The sequence below is a fragment of the Schistocerca americana genome, chromosome 2 (genome assembly GCF_021461395.2).
Source record: "Schistocerca americana isolate TAMUIC-IGC-003095 chromosome 2, iqSchAmer2.1, whole genome shotgun sequence".
NCBI lineage: Eukaryota > Metazoa > Arthropoda > Insecta > Orthoptera > Acrididae > Schistocerca > Schistocerca americana.
The window spans coordinates 737,045,357-737,067,618 of record NC_060120.1 but is presented as its reverse complement, the minus strand read 5'-3'; the positions used below and the strand labels follow the sequence as shown (position 1 = coordinate 737,067,618).

Here is a 22,262-nt window from a genome sequence, read left to right as displayed (position 1 = left end):
TGCCCCCTTCACTATTTCATCTCTCAAAGCTACCCATTCTTCTTCTACTGTATTTCTTTTCCCGCTTCTTGTCAGTCGTTCCCTAATGCTCTCCCTGAAACCCTCTAGAACCTCTGGTTCTGTCAGTTTATTCAGGTCCCATCTCCTTAAATTCCTATCTTTTTGTGGTCTCTTCAGTTTTGATCTACAGTTCATAACCAATAGATTGTGGTCAGAGTCCACATCTGCCCCTGGAAAGTCTTACAATTTAAAACCTGCTTCCTAAATCTCTGTCTTACCATTATATAATCTATGTGAAACCTTCCAGTACCTCCAGGCCTTTTCCATGTATACAACCTTCTTTCATGATTCTTGAACTAAGTTATGCTCTGTGCAAAATTCTACCAGGTGGCTTCCTCTTTTATTCCTTACGCCATATTCACCTACTACGTTTCCCTCTCTTCCTAATATCGAATTCCAGTCACCCAAGACTATTAAATTTTCATCTCCCGTTACCATCTGAATAATTTATTTTATCTCATCACACATTTCATCAATCTCTTCATCATCTGCGGAGCTAGTTGGCATATAACTTTTGGTACTGTGGTAGGCGGGGGCTTCGTATCTATCTTGGCCACAATAATGCGTTCACTATGCTTTTTGCAGTAGCTTACCCGCATTCCTATTTTTTATTCATTATGAAACCTACTCCTGCATTACCCCTATTTGACTTTGTATTTATAACCCTGTATTTACCTGACCAGAAGCCTTGTTCCTCCTGCCACCGAACTTCACTGCTTCCCACTATATCTAACTTTAACCTATTCATTACCCTTTTTAAATTTTCTAACCTACCTGCCCGTTTAAGGGATCTGACATTCCACGCTCCGACCCGTAGAACGCCAGTTTTCGTTCTCCTGATAACAACGTCCTCCTGATTAGTCCCCGCCCGGAGATCCGAATGGGGACTATTTTACCTCCGGAATATTTTACCCAAGAGGACGCCATCACCATTTAACCATACAGTAAAGCTGCATGCCTCGGAAAAAATTACGGCTTTAGTTTCCCCTTGCTTTCAGCCGTTCGTAGTACCATTACAGCAAGGCCGTTTTGGTTAGTGTTACACGGCCAGATCAGTCAATCATCCAGACCGTTGCCCCTGCAACTACTGAAAAGGCTGCTGCCCTCTTCAGGAACCACACATTTGTCTAGCCTCTCAACAGATACCCCTCCGTTGTGGTTGCACCTACGGTACGGCTACTATCTGTATCGCAGAGGTACGCAAGCCTCCCCACCAACGGCAAAGTCCATGGTTCATGGGGGATGGGGAATCTGTTATATCACCAATATCGGTATCCGTGAGTGAAAATATCAGTTTCCTCTTTTTTTTTTTTTTTTTTTTTTTTTTGAGTTTTCACGTAAAGGTCTTCGAAGACGAGATAAGTTTCTAGTTACTTAGTGGTTAACAGCACGCTCCACCTCGCTGCACCTCGCTAAAGTTTGGGGTTTCTAGAGAAATAATTTCCAGTCTATATCTTCGGAATTATATTGTGCAAGCGATCGGTAGCATACTGCTATGTGCTTGATATCGAGGAGTATCGCGTAAATGGTATGATATTGTAGTAAACCATGTGAAAATACATATACTTTTGTAATCCCAAAGTCTGGAGACGGGTGTAGAAAGCAAGCAAACATGTTGGGGTCGGAAACAGTAACGGCTTTCCCATGTTTAATAAAAACAATACCAATCGACGTTGTATAGGGTTATTTCTAGGCAACCAGTTTCGACGTTATATTTCGTCATCTTCAGGCCTAAACTGCTCCAATCCAGTAAACTTGGTGTTATAAATATAGCAGTGCCTTTATCTGGTCTCGTAATAGCTATAACAGGCATACGTGCTCGGTGGACAGCAGTTAGCAACTCTGCAACTTCGAGTCCTCCCTCGGGCATGGGTGTGTGTACTGTCCGTAGCATAAGTTAGTTTAAGTAGTGTGTAAGTCTAGGGAGCGATGACCTCAGCAGTTTGGTCCTTTAGGAAATAACACACATTTTATTTGTTAAAAGAACACATCATCAGTTTGAATACACTTTATGTATTTCTACACTGTTACCACAAAACATTGCATTTTTGTGTCACTGACGCGTTTTTGCAGAAATTTTACAGTATTGTGACATTTAAAAGCATAATGTAGTAGATACGGAATATTATTAATTTGAGGCTCTGTTGTCTCCAAGTGTGGTACTCAGATCGATCTTAAACGCTGCCATCTGTTGGAGAAAATAAGCAACAGGGAGACATAAAACAGCAACTGATTTTATTTCGCATTTTTTGGGAGTTTGGCAAAATAGTGAAAGTAAAACTCATGCTTAGCAACTATGTAACACTAGTTCATTAACTACTTTGTACAAGCAAATGTCGGTTTTATGGACAATATGTTTTATACTCGTTCTATGAGTCCATAGCGAATGACATACAGATTTAAATGAAACTCACAGATGTAGTGCGCAAGCCAGTCTATAAATCATTGTTCGAAGTCAGTAATGAAAACGTAATCCATAACAATTTCGTCATTTTAAGCAAATGAGCTATTGTCGTAAGTGTGTAATCATTTTTTAAATAATTCAGGTCATTCTGGTACGTTTGAGCACAGCCAAAACAAGACTACATTATGACTGGCTATTTCAGTTCAGTGTCAGCTGCAGTACTAGGCTCTGATTAGAGTAGAGGGGAGGGAGATGGTTCACTATCTGCATCTACATCTACATCTACATTTATACTCCGCAAGCCACCCAACGATGTGTAGCGGAGGGCACTTTACGTGCCACTGTCAATACCTCCCTTTCCTGTTCCAGTCGCGTATGGTTCGCGGGAAGAACGACTGCCGGAAAGCCTCTGTGCGTCCTCGAATCACTCTAATTTTGCATTCGTGATCTCCTAGAGAGGTATAAGTAGCGGGAAGCAATATATTCGATACCTCATCCAGAAACGCACCCTCTCGAAACCTGGACAGCAAGCTACACCTAGATGCAGAGCGCCTCTCTTGCAGAGTCTGCCACTTGAGTTTGGTAAACATCTCCGTAACGCTATCACGCTTACCAAATAACCCTGTGACGAAGCGCGCCGCTCTTCTTTGGATCTTCTCTATCTCCTCTGTCAACCCGATCTGGTACGGATCCCACACTGATGAGCAACACCCAAGTATAGGTCGAACGAGTGTTTTGTAAGTTACCTCCTTTGTTGATGGACTACATTTTCTAAGGACTCTCCCAATGAATCTCAACCTGGCATCCGCCTTACCAACAATTAATTTTATATGATCATTCCACTTCAAAAAGTTCCGCACGCATACTCCCAGATATTTTACAGAAGTAACTGGTACCAGTGTATGTTCCGCTATCATATAATCATACAATAAAGCATCCTTCTTTCTATGTATTCGCAATACATTACATTTATCTACGTTAAGGGTCAGTTGCCACCCCCTGCACCAAGTGCCTATCCGCTGCAGATCTTCCTGTATTTCACTGCAATTTTCTAATGCTGCAACTTCTCTGTATACTACAGCATCATCCGCGGAAAGCCGCATGGAACTTCCGACACTATCTACTAGGTCATTTATATATATTGTGAAAAGCAATGGTCTCATAACACTCCCCTGTGGCACGCCAGAGGTTACTTTAATGTCTGTAGACGTCTCTCCATTGAGAACAAAATGCTGTGTTCTGTTTGCTAAAAACTCTTCAATCCAGCCACACAGCTGGTCTGATATTCCGTAGGCTCTTACTTTGTTTATCAGGCGACAGTGCGGAACTGTATCGAACGGTTTCCGGAAGTCAAGGAAAATGGCATCTACCTGGGAGCCTGTATCTAATATTTTCTGGGTCTGATGAACAAATAAAACGCGTTGGGTCTCACACGATTGCTGTTACCGGAATCCATGTTGATTCCTACAGATTAGATTCTGGGTTTCCAGAAATGACATGATACGCGAGCAAAAAACATGTTCTAAAATTCTACTACAGATCGATGTCAGAGATATAGGTCTATAGTTTTGCACATCTGCTCGACGAGCCTTCTTGAAGACTGGGACTATCTGTGCTCTTTTCCAATCATTTGGAACCCTCCGTTCCTCTAGAGACTTGCGGTACGCGGCTGTTAGAAGGGGGGCGAGTTCTTTCGCGTACTCTGTGTAGATTCGAATTGGTATCCCGTCAGGTCCAGTGGACTTTCCTCTGTTGAGTGATTTCAGTTGCTTTTCTATTCCTTGGGCACTTATTTCGATGTCAGCCATTTTTTCGTTTGTGCGAGGATTTAGAGAAGGAACTGCAGTGTGGTCTTCCTGTGTGAAACAGTTTTGGAAAAAGGTGTTTAGTGTTTCAGCTTTACGCGTGTCATCCTCTGTTTCAATGCCATCATCATCCCGGAGTGTCTGGATATGCTGTTTCGATCCACTTACTGATTTAACGTAAGACCAGAACTTCCTAGGATTTTCTGTCAAGTCGGTACATAGTCTTTTACTTTCTAAATCACTGAACGCTTCACGCATAGCTCTCCTTACGCTAACTTTGACATCGTTTAGCTTCTGTTTGTCTGAGAGGTTTTGGCTGCGTTTAAACTTGCAGTGAAGCTCTTTTTGCTTTCGCTGTAGTTTCCTAACTTTGTAGTTGAACCACGGTGGGTTTTTCCCGTCCCTCACAGTTTTCCTAGGCACGTACCTGTCTAAAACGCATTTTACGATTGCCTTCAACTTTATCCATAAACACTCAACATTGTCAGTGTCGGAACAGAAATTCTCGCTTTGGTCTGTTAGGTAGTCTGAAATCTGCCTTCTATTACTCTTGCTAAACAGATAAACCTTCCTCCCTTTTTTTATATTCCTATTTACTTCCATATTCAGGGATGCTGCAACGGCCTTATGATCACTGATTCCCTGTTCTGCGCTTACAGAGTCGAAAGTTCGGGTCTGTTTGTTATCAGTAGGTCCAAGATGTTATCTCCACGAGTCGGTTCTCTGTTTAACTGCTCGAGGTAATTTTCGGATAGTGCACTCAGTATGTCACTCGATGCTTTGTCCCTACCACCCGTCCTAAACATCTGAGTGTCCCAGTCTATATCTGGTAAATAGAAATCTCCACCTAAGACTATAACATACTGAGGAAATGTATGTGAAATGTATTCCAGATTTTCTCTCAGTTGTTCTACCACTAATGCTGCTGAGTCGGGAGGTCTGTAAAAGGAGTCAATCATTAACCTAGCTAGGTTGTTGAGTGTAACCTCCACCCATAATAATTCACAGGAACTATCCACTTCTACTTCACTACAGGATAAACTACTACTAACAGCGACAAACACGCCACACAGGTTGCATGCAATCTGTCCCTTCGAAACACCGTCTGTGCCTTTGTAAAAATTTCGGCAGAATTTATCTCTGGCTTCAGCCAGCTATCTGTACCTATAACGATTTCAGCTTCAGTGCTTTCTATCAGTGCTTGAAGTTCCGGTACTTTACCAACGCAGCTTCGACAGTTTACATTTACAATACCGATTGCTGCTTGGTCCCCGCATGTCCTGACTTTGCCCTGCACTCTTTGAGGCTGTTGCCCTTTCTGTACTTGCCCGAGGCCATCTAACCTAAAAAACCGCCCAGTCGCCGCCACACAACCCCTGCTTCCCGTGTAGCCGCCTGCTGTGTGTAGTGGACTCCTGACCTATCCAGCGGAACCAGAAACCCCACCACCCTATGGCGCAAGTCGAGGAATATGCAGCCCACACGGTCGCAGAACTGTCTCAGCCTCTGATTCAGACCCTCCACTCGGCTCTGTACCAAAGGTCCGCAGTCAGTCCTGTCGATGATGCTGCAAATGGTGAGCTCTGCTTTCATCCCGCTAGCGAGACTGGCAGTCTTCACCAAATCAGATCGCCAGAAGCCAGAGAGGATTTTCTCCAATCCATAGCGACACAGATCATTGGTGCCGACATGAGCGACCACCTGGAGATGGGTACACCCTGTACCCTTCATGGCATCAAGAAGGACCCTTTCCACATCTGGAATGACTCCTCCCGGTATGCACACGGAGTGCACATTGGTTTTCTTCCCCTCTCTTGCTGCCATATCCCTAAGGGGCCCCATTAAGCGCCTGACGTTGGAGCTCCCAACTACCAGTAAGCCCACCCTCTGCGACCGCCTGGATCTTACAGACTGAGGGGCAACCTCTGGAACAAGACAAGCACCCTTGTCTGGCCGAAGATCAGAATGAGCCGGAGACAAAGCCTGAAACCGGTTCGTCAGACAAACTGGAGAGGCCTTCCGTTCAGCCCTCCGGAATGTCTTTTGCCCCCTGCCATACCTCGAGACGACCTCCCACTCAACCATGGGTGAGGGGTCAGCCTCAATGTGGGCAGTATCCCGGGCAGCCACAGCCATAGTCCGATCAGGGGATGTGTGGGACGAGCTGGCCGTCCCCGACAAACCCCTGTCCGGCCCCCTACAGTGATGTCCGTTGGCAACAGCCTCAAGCTGTGTGACCGAAGCCAACACTCCCTGAAGCTGGGAGCGAATGGATGCCAAATCAGTCCGCATCCGAACACAGCAGTCGCAGTCCTTGTCCATGCTAAATACTGTTGTGCAAAGAACGTCTGAACTCATCTACAGAGAGCACAAACAATTCGACACAAAATTTAAACGGTTATTAAAATACAAGATTACCTAGTAAGTGCAGTAATGCTGCTACTTCCGCACTGCTGACACACTGCTCGGCGGCAGAAGGAGACTACGCGAATTTACACTCTTCAGGTACTGAAAGCGATGCTACGACTCTCAAATACTATAATACACCCGAAATTTATGAATTAAACAACGAAAGTACCCAAAAACGCGGAAAGAAACTAAGAATTAAACTATGTAACAAATAAGTGAGCTAAGAGTATACGACTTGCTGCTGGCAGCTGCTTATCCAACGGCGGCAGGGAGCACACTGGCTGTGACCAACCGACATTGGCCGTTCAAAACAGAAACAGAAGAGAGACGACTACGCAAATTTACACTATTCAGGTACTAAAACGCAGTGTACGTTTGTAAATGTAACTCTACATAAATGTTATCGAAATAATGCAAGTTGGTGTCACTTTTACACATTTTATACTAGACACTGACTGGTTGGCAAGAGAAAGAGATGGGGGTGTGGAGGTACAAAGCACAGCTGGGCTAGTTGATTTATTGTTAATTTGTTCATTGAAGCTGAAATCTGCTTGGCTGAACCGTTTTAATACTTACTAACACTTCACTGTGATTGGTTGAAAGAGGGGGCTGGGGTAGGGCGTAAAGCACAGTTGAGCAAGTTCTGCCATTTTGGATTTTTTGATTGAGTGGAGCTATGGTGAAGGGAGGGGAGTGGGTGGTGGGATGAGGAAGGGAGAGGGATTTTAATTCCCCATTAAAATATTTGGGTTTTTGGCCATCTCAGATTGTTGACTAGCTTCTTGATTTTCAAAAATACACTGTGTTCATTTGGAAACAGGAGAGGGGAGGGGGAACAGGGCATAAAGCACAACTGGGATAGTCTGATATTTTCTCATCAATTTTTAAATGTTCCACCAAAACAATCTTTGATTGCGTATATTTCTTGCCCTTTTTTGTTGATTTCCCACCATCCATCATCTCGGATGTGGCTGCAGCATCACAACTGTTACACAAACTACCAGTAGAAACTGCAACTATTATTCCAGAAAGTGCATACCAAACCTACAGTCGTCGAAAGACATACATAAACATGAAACTTTAAATTTTAAATAATTAGCACCCTTGAAGTTAGTTAAAGAAATCCATCTATGTCCCATCGTTTAATGTTCAACAGTGCAATTTGTAACAGTTTTGCGGTATTTTCGTATAGTTTTAGGGCTTTTTTCTTCCAGTATTCCAAATATCTACTTTTCTAAATCCTCATTCAGAACACAAGTAGAGACTTTTAATGTTTATCATTTACTACGTGATAGGACACAATGAATGTTCGACCCGTGGTCTAGGGGTAGCGTCTTTGATTCATAATCAAAACGTCTTCGGTCCCGGGTTCGATCCCCGCCACTGCCTAAATTTAGATAAATAATCAGCATTGGCGGCCGAAGACTTCCGGCATAAGAAGTCAGCCTCATTCTGCCAACGGCCTTGTCAAAGAGGGCGGAGGAGCGGATAGAGGTTCAGGGCACTCTCTTGTCCTAGGAGTGGGAAATTGCCCCTAAAGGCGGAAGAATCAGCAATGATCAACGACATGAGGATGCAGAAGGCAATGGAAACCACTGCATTAAGGACATGTAACGTGTATCCACAGGACATGCGGCCTGCAATTGAAGAAGTGTCATGATGATCTCTCCATTGGCAAAAGATTCCGGAATAGTCCCCCATTCGGATCTCCTGGAGGGGACTGCCAAGGGGGAGGTTACCATGAGAAAAAGATTGAATAATCAACGAAAGGGTAACGTTCTACGAGTCGGGGTGTGGAATGTCAGAAGCTTGAACGTGGTAGGGAAACTAGAAAATCTGAAAAGGGAAATGCAAAGGCTCAATCTAGATATAGTAGGGGTCAGTGAAGTGAAGTGGAAGGAAGACAAGAATTTCTGGTCAGATGAGTATCGGGTAATATCAACAGCAGCAGAAAATGGTATAACAGGTGTAGGATTCGTTATGAATGGGAAGGTAGGGCAGAGGGTGTGTTACTGTGAACAGTTCAGTGACCGGGTTGTTCTAATCAGAATCGACAGCAGACCAACACCGACAACGACAGTTTACGTATACATGCCGACGTCGCAAGCTGAAGATGAACAGATAGAGAAAGTGTATGAGGATATTGAAAGGGTAATGCAGTATGTAAAGGGGGACGAAAATCTAATTGTCATGGGCGACTGGAATGCAGTTGTAGGGGAAGGAGTAGAAGAAAAGGTTACAGGAGAATATGGGCTTGGGACGAGGAATGAAAGAGGAGAAAGACTAATTGAGTTCCGTAACAAGTTTCAGCTAGTAATAGCGAATACCCTGTTCAAGAATCACAAGAGGAGGAGGTATACTTGGAAAAGGCCGGGAGATACGGGAAGATTTCAATTAGATTACATCATGGTCAGACAGAGATTCCGAAATCAGATACTGGATTGTAAGGCGTACCCAGGAGCAGTTATGGACTCAGATCACAATATAGTAGTGATGAAGAGTAGGCTGAAGTTCAAGACATTAGTCAGGAAGAATCAATACGCAAAGAAGTGGGATACGGAAGTACTAAGGAATGACGAGATACGTTTGAAGTTCTCTAACGCTATAGATCAGCAATAAGGAATAGCGCAGTAGGCAGTACAGTTGAAGAGGAATGGACATCTCTAAAAAGGGCCATCACAGAAGTTGGGAAGGAAAACATAGGTACAAAGAAGGTAGCTGCGAAGAAACCATGGGTAACAAAAAAATACTTCAGTTGATTGATGAAAGGAGGAAGTACAAACATGTTCCGGGAAAATCAGGAATACAGAAATACAAGTCGCTGAGGAATGAAATAAATAGGAAGTGCAGGGAAGCTAAGACGAATGGCTGCAGGAAAAATGTTAAGGCATCGAAAAAGATATGATTGTCGGAAGGACAGACTCAGCATACAGGAAAGTCAAAACAACCTTTGGTGACATTAAAAGCAACGGTGGTAACATTAAGAGTGCAACGGGAATTCCACTGTTAAATGCAGAGGAGAGAGCAGATAGGTGGAAAGAATACATTGAAAGCCTCTATGAGGGTGAAGATTTGTCTGATGTGATAGAAGAAGAAACAGGAGTCGATTTAGAAGAGATAGGGGATCCAGTATTAGAATCGGAATTTAAAGGAGTTTGGAGGACTTACGGTCAAATAAGGCAGAAGGGATAGATAACATTCCATCAGAATTTCTAAAATCATTGGGGGAAGTGGCAACAAAACGACTATTCACGTTGCTGTGTAGAATATATGAGTCTGGCGATATACCATCTGACCTTCGGAAAAGCATCATCCACACAATTCCGAAGACGGCAAGAGCTGACAAGTGCGAGAATTATCGCACAATCAGCTTAACAGCTCATGCATCGAAGCTGCTTACAAGAATAATATACAGAAGAATGGAAAAGAAAATTGAGAATGCGCTAGGTGACGATCAGTTTGGCTTTAGGAAAAGTAAAGGGACGAGAGAGGCAATTCTGACGTTACGGCTAATAATGGAAGCAAGGCTAAAGAAAAATCAAGACACTTTCATAGGATTTGTCGACCTGGAAAAAGCGTTCGACAATATAAAATGGTGCAAGCTGTTCGAGATTCTGAAAAAAGCAGGGGTAAGCTATAGGGAGAGACGGGTCATATACAAAATGTACAACAACCAAGAGGGAATAATAAGAGTGGACGATCAAGAACGAAGTGCTCGTATTAAGAAGGGTGTAAGACAAGGCTGTAGCCTTTCGCCCCTACTCTTCAGTCTGTACATCGAGGAAGCAATGATGGAAATAAAAGAAAGGTTCAGGAGTGGAATTAAAATACAAGGTGAAAGGATATCAATGATACGATTCGCTGATGACATTGCTATCCTGAGTGAAAGTGAAGAAGAATTAAATGATCTGCTGAACGGAATGAACAGTCTAATGAGTACACAGTACGGTTTGAAAGTAAATCGGAGAAAGACGAAGGTAATGAGAAGTAGTAGAAATGAGAACAGCGAGAAACTTAACATCAGGATTGATGGTCACGAAGTCAATGAAGTTAAGGAATTCTGCTACCTAGGCAGTAAAATAACCAATGACGGACGGAGCAAGGAGGACAACAAAAGCAGACTCGATATGGCAAAAAAAGGCATTTCTGGCCTTAATTTGAGGAAGAAATTTCTGAGGATGTACGTCTGGAGTACAGCATCGCATGGTAGTGAAACATGGACTATGGGAAAATCGGAACAGAAGAGAATCGAAGCATTTGAGATGTGGTGCTGTAGACGAATGTTGAAAATTAGGTGGACTGATAAGGTAAGGAATGAGGAGGTTCTACGCAGAATCGGAGAGGAAAGGAATATGTGGAAAACACTGATAAGGAGAAGGGACGGGATGATAGGACATCTGCTAAGACATGAGGGAATGACTTCCATGGTACTAGAGGGAGCTGTAGAGGGCAAAAACTGTAGAGGAAGACAGAGACTGGAATACGTCAAGCAAATAAAGCAAATAATTGAGGACGTAGGTTGCAAGTGCTACTCTGAGATGAAGAGGTTAGCACAGGAAAGGAATTCGTGGCGGGTCGCATCAAACCAGTCGGTAGACTGATGACCATAAAAAAAAGAACACAATGGAACAGGAACATTTATTTAAGTAAACGAACATAACCCAGGAAGGGTCACCACCCCTCGCATGTCAGATAGGTTCCAAGCATCTATAGTTTTCTGTGTACACATTAGCACCACTAATGCTACCGTAGTGGATTACGCCTATTTCAGCCTCTGGATGACGAAAGTGATGGAATGGCTTCTACATCACCCACCAAGTAGGGTACGATAGCGGTCAGGGGACCAGATATGCGGAAAACAGTACATCCTCCCCTCACACTCCGCACTGGGGCACTGATACTCCTTTGCTCTAGTCGATTTTAAAATTTTTCGTCTTAATGCCTTTGATTTTTTAAATATTTTTTTTATTTTGTAATCGCCTGCAATCTTTGATGTTTTATTTTCCTCCAAAACGCAACTGCAGTACCACAACTGTAGCGCTGACTAGGAGGGAAAACTGAAATTGGTGTTTCAGAACATACAAATCGTGTCTGCTGATGATAATCTTGAAAAGTGTATATTTGGAATACTGGAAGAAAATCGGCTAAGTAGCAATATATTTCCCCAAAAGTGCTACAAACTGTAAACAAGGGCGACATGAATATATAGGCAGCTGTGTATTGATAGAGGATCATAAATTACATTAATTAAATAATTGGAATAACGTACTGTGTCATAAATTGTAGGATAACACTCATATGATTGTCCCATATCCATTGTAGTGACAAAGTGGTTGTTTTTTGGGGTCATAAATCACAGAAATTCAACCTGCCATACCATTTATACATCACCCAATTGGCCTAGCAGTGTGTGTGTGTGTGGGGGGGGGGGGGGTTGGGGGAGTGGCTAATGGATGGAGGAGGGGGGTGTTAAGTGTCAATTGGAAATGGGTCAGAGAGATAAACATCTTGGATTGAAACAAATAAACGATAAGAGCAATGGTGCACAGCTTGTTAACATTAGGGTCGTAAATTACACGTTTACAATCACATCATTGATGTTATTTTCATTAGGAAGGATGCAGCTGGGCTCCTCAGAAAGGGGAGAGGGATGGGGGTAACATTAAAAGCGGCAGATGGTGTTTGTTTACGTAAGGTCATAAATCAGTGCGCCGGAAACTGCTCCACCTCCCTAGTGTTCTATAGATCATATTTAAGATAAACGTTACGATGTGAAACGTGTCCCAAAGATAGACACATGTACGTATCTAAAAAGGAAAGAAGATAAAATTATTGATATGGCTGTATGCTGAAAATTTACAGAGCTTTTTCTGGAAAAATAATTATTTTTCCTCAAGAATTACTCTGCGGCACAGAAACAACTGTTAAGGGGAAACATTTGTGATCTACATCTGAAAACTGTTGTTCTGTGTGCCACACATTTTTCTTCTTTGGGTAGATTGTCAATAGCTTAGGCTTTCCTCCGCTGTTATTGACATCAATTTAAATTGCAAGTTTACTTATACCAATGACAAATTATTACATTTTCTTTGCACTGCGCATTTTCGAGGATTAAAATTCTATTATCTGGTGTCAAATAATATAACGGGTATGCACTGTGTGTATGATTTTGGGATATCCTGTGTAACATTATAGCAGCAGAAGACAAAAACAAAACACTATTGTAGTAGATAGCTTAAGATTTTGTAGAGGTCTGTGCCCTTTGGAGACACGTTCTGTCAGTAGATACCAGCATACCACGATAACAGCCAAAATCAGTGAGCATGATCTTCGCAGACTACGTTAGCTTCTTTTTTACAGGCACTTAAGCGCTGTGATCGACATGATATACCACTGCAAGTGCGGCCAGATGAAACCATAACTGCATCTAAATCGACAGCAAATACACTGCTGGCCATTATAGTTGCAACATAACCCACTATCTATTACTTGAAAAAATACAACAACCAACCATATTTTGTATATCTTTATTCATAGGATTCCGCATTTCGGCCTTTCCCCTATGTTCAGTTGGTATAATACATATTTCAAACTTTAAGTGACACATTGTTAAAAACATCAACTGCAACTTAGGTGCTGCAACCACCTTTCTACTCTACTTGTTGTTGCTCCAATATTCTGCATTTATCTGCAACGAATTGACGCATGGTGCAGGGAATGGCTATTGAGTATCAATGTAGACAAGTGTAATGTGCTGCGGATACACAGAAAGAAAGATCTTTTATCATTTAGTTGGCACACCCACATCAGTGTCATGAACTGGTAATTTTTGAGGCCAACGGTTTGTTTAGCGTGGGGAGGAACCTAACCTAAAAAAATGACTACAGAGTTCTCGCGTGTTGATTGTATTAGGTTGGTGCCTAAGTTAGTAGCGTTTTTCGGTAACTTTATTTAACACAACAGGTACACATAACAGAGACTTTAGTCACCAATAATACTTTCTCTTCCACTGTTTATAACAGTCTGCCAACACCGAGATAACTTTTCTATTCCGCTACTGTAGAAATAACAAGGTTTTGAGACGAAGAACTCGTCGAATCATATTCACAGCGCTTTTTCATCCGGAGAGGAAATTCCTTGAAAGTTGTTCGTTTTTCTATTTTTCTAATCATCAGTCTTTTGAGTGGATTGATGCGACTCGCCACGAATTTGCCAACCTCTTTATCTCAAAGTAGCACTTGCAACCTACATCCTCAATTATTTTCTGGATGTATTCAAATCTCTGTCTACTCTCTACAGCTCCCTCTAGTACCATGGAAGTTGTTCCCTGATGTCTTAACAGATGTCATATCATCCTGTCCCTTCTCCTTGTCAGTGTTTTCCACATGTCCCTTTCCTCTCACTTTCCGTGCAGAATCTCCTCATTTTTTATCTTATCAGTCAAACTGACTTACAGCGTTCTTTCGTAGCACCACATACCAAATCACTCGATTCTCTTCCTTTTTTCCCAAAGTCCATGTTTCACTACCATATAATGCTGTGCTCCAAACTTATATGTTAAGAAAAATGAAATCAAATGAGCGTGTGCCATTTTTGGTCGGGAGGCCCCATCCGGGGAAGTTCGGCCACCGAGTGCAAGTGTTATTTGCGACTTGCGTGCCGGTGATGAGATGAAATGACGAAGAGGACAACACAACACCCAATCCGCGAGCGGAGAAAATCTCCAACACGGCCGGAAATCGAACCCAGGCCCGCTGCATGGGAGGCAAGCACGTTACCACGTAGCTAGGCAGGCGGACATTTTAAGAAATTTATTCCTCCAATTAAGGCTTGTGGTAGATACCAATAGTCTTTTCTAGACCAGGAATGCCCTTTTTTGCCAGTGCTAGTCTGTTTTTGATGACCTCCATGTTCCGCCCGTCATTGGTTATTTTGCTGCCTAGGCAACGGAATTCGATAACTTTGCCTACTTCTTAGCCATCAGTCCTGATTTTAAGTTTCTCGCGATACTCACTCCTGCTACTTCTCATTAGTTTCGTCTTTCTTCGATTTACTCTCAATCTATATTTGGCACTGATTAGAGCGTTCATACCATTCAGTAAATCCTGTAATTCTTCTTCACCTTCACTGAGGATAGCAATGTCATCAGCAATCTTATCACTGATGAATTTTAATTCCATTCTTGAACCTTTCTTTTATTTCCGTCATAACTTCTTCGATGGATATATCGAGCAGTAGCCGCAAAAGACTACATTCCTGTCTTACTCCCTTTTTTATCCGAGCACTTCGTTCTTGGTCGTCCACTCCTATTATTCCCTCTTGGCTCTTGTACTTATTTTATACTACCTGCCTTTCCCTATAGCTTACCCCTGTTTTTCTCAGAATTTCGAAAATCTTGCATCATTTAACATTGTCGAATGCTTTTGCCATGTCGACAAATCCTATGAACGGGTCTTGATTTTTCTGTGGTCTTGTTTCCACTGTCAATCGCAACGTCAGAATTGCTTTTCTGCTACCTTTACATTTCCTGAAGCTAAACTGATCGTCATCTAACACATCCCCAATTTTCTCTTCCATTCTTCTGTATATTACTTTTGTCAGCAACTTGGATGCATGAACTGCTAAACTGATTGTGCGATAATTCTCGCCCTTGTCATCTCTTGCAGTCTTCTGAACTGTGTGGATGATAGTTTTTCGAAAGTCAGATGGTATGTCGCCTGACTCAATACGTTCTGCACACCATCGTGGATAGTCGTTTTGTTGCCACTTCTCCCAATGATTTTAGAAATTCTGATGGAATGTTATCTATCCCTTGCACCTTATTTGATATTAAATTCTCCAAACCTCTTTTAAATTCTAATTCTGGTACTGCATCCCCTGTCTCTTCTAAATCGACTCCTGTTTCTTCTTCTATTACATTAGACAAATCTTCCCCCTCATTGAGGCCGCCAATGTACTCTTTCCACCTATCTGCTCTCCCCTCTGCATTTAACAGTGGAATTTCTGTTGCACTCTTAATGTTACCAGCCTTGCTTTTAATTTCACCGAACGTTGTTTCGACTTTCCTATATGCTGAATCAGTCCACAAGACAATAATTTCTTTTTCGACTTCTTCATATTTTTCACACAGCCATTTCGTCTGAGCTTCCCTGAGCGTCCTATTTATCTCATTCCTCGGTGACTTGTATTTCTGTATTCCTGAATTTACCTGAACATTTTTGCACTTCCTTCTTTCATCGATCGGCTGAAGTATTTCTTCTGTTATCCATGGTTTCTTCGCAGTACCTATGTTTTTCTTTCCAACTTCTGTGATTGCCCTTTTGTGATTTCCCGTTTTAGAGATGTCTATTCCTCTTCAATTCCACTGCTTATTGACCTATTCCTTCTTGCGGTATCTACAGCCTTAGAGACCTTGAAGCATATGTCGTCATTCCTTATTACTTCTGTAGCCACTTCTGTACGTATTGATTCTTCCTGACTAATCTCTTAAACTTCAGCCTCTTCTTCATCACTACTATATTGTGATCTGAGTCTATCTCTGCTCCCGAGTGCACCTTACCATCCAGCATCTGACTTCGTTATCTCTGTCTCACCATCATGTAATCGAACTGAAATCTTGACGTATCACCCGGCCTTTTCCAAGTATACCTTCTCCTCTTATGATTCTTGAGCAGAATATTCGCTATCACCAGCTGAAATTTATTATAGAACTCAATTAGTCTTCCTTCTCTCTCAGTCCTCGTCCGTTATTCGATACAGAGCGGAAAAGATGAAAATCTGAGGGAACAAGAGTAGATGAATAAGGTGAGTGCGGTATTACTTCCCAATCCAGTTCTTGTATAGTGTCTTTTGTCAGTCTAGCAGAATGTAGGCGGCTGTTATCGTGGACAAACATCACTTCACGCAGTCTTCCTGGTCGTTGTTCTTGGATTGCATTGCAAGACGTCTCAGTTGTTGACAATGAACATCAGCAGTCGTGGTTAAAGCCTGGGGAACCAATTCGTAGAACACCACACTGTCTCTGTTTCACCAGATTCATAACATTATCCTTTGCGGATGTGCACAGGTCTTTGTATGGGACGTTGTTGCCTTATTTGGACTCAGCATTTAATTCAGTTTTCTTATGTTAACTTAAAGACACCAGTTCTTGTCACGCGTAACGATACAGGTTAGCAATGCTCGATGCTGTTCACGAGTCAACTGATGACGAGCAAGCAGAGATGCACATATGGCCACCCACAGATTTTTGTGATTTTGGCTTAGCGCATGCGGTAACCACACAACCGATTTTTGAACCTTCCCCATTGCATGCAAATATCGCACGATGGTGGCATGATCAGAGTTCATCACACTTACTAGTTCTCGAGTACACTGACGAGGATCATTGTGGTTTATTGCATTTAAACGATCTTCATCAAACCCCGAAGGTCTTCTTGAACGTGGAGAATCACTAATGTCGATACCACACTCCTTAGATTAGACTAGATTCAGTTTTCCTTGCATATACTCAAAAATTAGGTGATTCTCGTGGGTATGGAACATTTCCGAAAGTATAACATAAAAAACATAGAACATTTGAAAATAACACCCACTTCCCTGATCATTTGTCAGGAGATTGTAAAAATATGCCAGTACATTACAGTAAACTGGGACTGCTAATATTTACAGAATTAATACACTGTCACAATGAAACGTAGTTACGCACTTTTAATAAATTTATCATACATAGAGCACCTAATCTTGACTATTGTGACCAAGTGCTGTCAAAATTGAAATCTAACAGACATTTTTACTTAAGCTTATGTAACAGTCCCTGTTAAGATATTCATCTGTAGATGAATATCTTAGTAGAAGTTGTTGCCTACCAAAAAGTTTTTCAAACTTGATCTGGAACCAAGTTTTTAATAGTTGCTGGCAGTTTATAGAAGATGTGTGTTCCTGAATATTTGACAAATTTTTGGACCAAAGTAAATGAATTTAAGTTTTTATGTATGTTGTTCTCATTCCTAGTATTAACACTACGTCTTGAGCTATTAGTTGAAAAAATAGACACGTTACATGAAACAAATTTCATTAAGGAATAATTACACTAAGATTCAGTGGTTAGAATACCCAGTTCCTTGAACAGGTTTCTACATGGTGTTCTTGAATTTACACTACAAATGAGTCTTATTACACGCTTTTACACTCTAAAGAATTTTTCTTGCCTTGACAGGTTACCCCAAAACATAATCCCATACGGCATAAAGCAGCCGAAGTGTGCAAGTTTTTTATGTTTGTATCTCCTATATCTGAAGTCATTCGCATTCCAAATACAGACTTCTTTAGGCGATTCAGCAATTCTGTAATATGCCCTTCCAACTAAATTTATTATCAAGTGGTAATCCCAGAAATTTAATACTGCCAACCTCATCTATCTGCTTGTCCTCGTATGCTATACATGTTCTGAACAGAAATCTCTTACAGTTTCTGAAATGCATATAATGGGACTTTTCACAGTTTAATGATAGTTAATAAACTTTAAACTATTTATTAATTTCAGTGAAAAATTGATTAGGAGCCATTTCTGAACCTGTACTTAGCTTGCTATTTATTGCAGTGTTTGTATCATCTGCAAACAAAACAAGCTTAGCATCTGGCATCGTAACAGGCAAGATGTCGTTAGCATATACAAGAGAAAGCAATGGACCCAAGATTGAACCTTGAGGAACACCATATGAAATTAATTCCCAATCAGCTGAAGACTGGTTGCTTACTCCACAGATGTTTTGCAATGACAGCCTTTGTTTTCTGTTAGTTAGATAAGACTTGAACAATTTTGCGGCGCTGTCAGTGACACCATAATATTGTAATTTACTTAAGATAATGCTGTGATTTACACATCAAAGGCTTTTGACAGGTCACAGAAAATGCCAGTAGCCTCTAATTTTTTATCTAATGAGTTAACTGCATTCACACTGTACATGTAACTAGCCTTCTCTATATCAAAACTCTTAAGAAACCCAAGTTGTGACTTGGAAAATATATTATTTCCTGTCAGATGCTTAAGAAGACTCTTGTACACAACCTTTCCAAACAATTTTGAAGAAGCTGGAAGAAGTGTAATTGGTCTCTTTATCCCCCTTCTTGTAAAAAAGGTTACCTTCAGAAGATGAGCATTTTAGCCAGTATGGAAATGCTCCACTGGTAAAAGACTAATTACACAAATAACTTAAAACAGAACTCAACTCACATAAATACCCTTTAATTAACTTTGGTACCATATTATCATAACCGCTAGAATACTTCGATTTTAAGGATTTTATGATGGATGCTAATTCTTTGGAAGAAGTGAGTGTCATTTCCATTTTGCTGAAATTATTTGTAGAGACTGGTCTCAGATATTCCATTGCACTGTTTATTAAATCTGATAACCCCAAGCTGTCAGTAACAGAAATAAAGCACTTGGTTAAAATGTTTGCAACACTATATGCACCTGTTACTGATGTCTCACTTATTTTTAGAGATGCCTGTTCTTTTCCTTTTTGTCCCCACTTGTCTCTGACTTCACTATATCCCATATAGTTTCTTTTGTTCCCTGATGTAACTATTTTTTCTCATAGTAAAATGCTTAGATTTCTGGATTACCTGCTTAAGTGTTTTGCAGTCTTGTTTGTAATGCATTACAATGGTACCATCAGAGCTGTTCTTAGATAGTAGATACAGTCTCCTATTTGTCCCACATGATATCTTTATTTCTTCTGTAATCCATGGTTTATTTTTAGACTTCTGTTTGATTTGAGTTACCATTAGAGGAAAACAATTTTCAGAAGAGGAAGTAACTTTATTAACAAATGCTTCGTATTTTCCATTTGAGTCAGAAGTACTGTGAACATCTATCATCCAGTTCATGTCTTTGACCAGCCTCCTAAAATTCTCAAGTTTGACTGATTTATTACTCCCCTGTATTCAGATTAACAGATTTTTTATCCTAACAAGTTTCAAAATTTAACACAAGATGCTGCATGCCATGATCAGTGAGCTCATTTACTATTGGTTTTGTGACATGAGTTTTTTTTTCCTAGATTTTTCTACAAAGATATTATCAATAGCAATCTCAGAGCTTTTATGTACCCTAGTTCCAAAGTTCAGAGTAGGAATTAAGTTGAATGACAATGTTGCTGATAGCTATAATTGTTCACTGAGAGCGCTTTTCAATAAATACGCTCTAAAATCACCAGTCATCACTATTTCCTTCTTTTTTACTGTGTGATGGGACAAGAGAGATTCCAGATTTTTTATGAAGAGGTTAAAGTTTTTTGAAGGTGCTTTGTAAAAACTTACTATTATAAAGGACTGGTAGTGACATCCTCTTCTGTGGCGCAAGCTTCAAGTGCTGCTCTGGGCAAAATTTATTAATATCATTCTTCTTGAAATAAACACAGTTTCTGACAAATGTGGCAACTCCACCTTTCTCCATTTTTCTCTACAGAAGTAAGAGGGTAACTTAAATTCTGTAATACTTAACATATCTATACCACTGGTCACATGATGTTCAGTGGGGCAGATTATATCAGTTGGTTTGCTCAACTCTAATTCTTCACCTCAAATAAGCAATTCATCAAGCTTACCCTTCGGTCCTCTGATGCAATAAGGATAAGTGAGTTTTTACACTGGCTGAGTTACCAAATGGATGAACCTAATTTTTCTGTCAGTTTCTGAACATCTCCAGTTTCAATTAAGGGCTGTTAGCATGAACTGCATACATAATAATTTGCTTTTTGGTTGCCTCTTTTATGAATGTAATGTCATTTTCAACCTATCTCTGATCATCTTTTGTTTCATTCCTCCCTGCCCCAAAAAGCTGCTGTTCTGTCACTTGTAGAGACTGATACTTTACCACATGCGATAGTGATCCCCACCTTAAGTAATTTGCTTATCCCATGTAGTTTTCCCTCCTCTTTCCTGCTGAGGTGAAGCTCATATATTCCCACCTATTGATAGGGTCAATAGGAACCACACCAATATGAAATCTCATACCTGATCCAGGCAGCCGTTCCACATCTAAATTAATTCTCCTAACAGATGGGTTTAAAAGAGCCCAGTCATGGTGCCTCAGAACAAACACAAGATCAACACCAATATGTCTCGTCGCTGAAGCTTTCTTCACCAGGTCACTCTCAGTTGATAATTAGGGTCCCTGTCTATGCTGTTGTCTGCCCCACCCACTATTACCACGGTGTCTTCCTTTGTGAAGTCCTTGCAGAGTGAACCTACACCCTTAACATGAGAAAATCAATAACTTTCTGTGCTCTGTCGAATGACGTTATCCCCATACGGGACGCAAATGTTTCTGACTGCCTCCACAGCTGTCAACTCTCTATCGAACTCAAACAGAAGACTATGTCGGAAGTGTTTCGATTTCTCCACTTGGCACTCCACTTTCTAGCGTCCACAGCTCCACTCACTATCTCCAAATGACAAACTGACAACACGTAAACTCAAGTAGCAACAGTGAACTACAAATAAAAACTGACAGTCGACAAGTAAATCCATAGCAACTGGAATACCACCATGCAAAACAAGAAAGCTTTGAACTTATGCACACTGATAATCGATAATTAAACCTCACACACATAGCTCAGCCGGCCCTCACACGATCAGGAGGAAATGTTTTGCAATCCACTCCTGCCGTCGATAGCGTTGTCAAACAATCACATATCACTACTAAAGCTCGTTCAACTAGGCCACAGAAGTTAACACGAAACGTTTCGCTGACTGGCGAGGTTGTTACAGAACAGGAAAATTCGGACTGGCAAAGGGTATGGAAGGAAATTGGCCCTTTTGTCTTCAGAGGAACCATTAAGAAATTTACGTTAAGTAATTAAAGAAACCCATGTAAAACCTAAACCTCATGGGAATGGCAGGAATTTTAATCACTGTCCCATAAATCTTCTACCTCAACTTTTCCATAAACGAGCATTTTCTTCTGCGATACAGAATTTCATAGATGATAACGGCATGTTCAAACATAGTAATGACAGTGAGTTCGAAATCGTCAGTTTTGACGTTTAAAATCTACTCTGATTTCCATTATTTTGCAGAGGAGAAAGGTTTGATACAGATTCGTCATATGGCAAAGAAAATTTATTGTCAACACTTATGCTTTGGTTTTCCTTGTTTCAGGTTAAGCAATGGGCCGAAAAAGTCGATCAACGCGTACTGTTGACGACGATAGCGTCGGGATTGTGCACTCGTCTAGCTTCAGTTTCACAACTGCAATACCCAAATCGTACAGTATTCACAATAAATTAAATAAAGGTGCACAGTTTTCAGTGTTTCATTGGCGCTCCGTTCCTGTGGTCAACTGTGTTTCAAATAAATGTCAATGGGAAGTCTGTACGAATCCATACATATTATAGTTATGTAAGTAAGTTTGTTCCACATCTCCTCCTACACCATTGGATCGATTTAGAACAAATTTTGCACACATCACGTATCACTTACTGATGGAAGAGAACCATTGTGACGTAAGAACCACCCACCTCTCAAAAGAGGGGGGCCGGGGAGGTTAGGAGATAAACGCAGGTCATGAGGAAGGGCAG

The 22,262-nt window shown here is 41.2% G+C and overlaps 1 protein-coding gene across 2 annotated transcripts in view; it reads left to right on the top strand.

The window, feature by feature from the left end:
- Positions 1–21,997, top strand: part of LOC124595642 — a 212,817-nt gene extending 190,820 nt beyond the window's left edge. For both annotated transcript variants that reach the window (XM_047134476.1, XM_047134475.1), the window contains one exon: positions 21,844–21,997. In XM_047134476.1, coding sequence (XP_046990432.1) covers positions 21,844–21,848 — 5 coding nt within the window. In that variant the 3' untranslated portion in view covers positions 21,849–21,997. The remainder of the gene's footprint in view (positions 1–21,843) is intronic.
- The last annotated feature ends 265 nt before the right edge of the window (positions 21,998–22,262 follow it).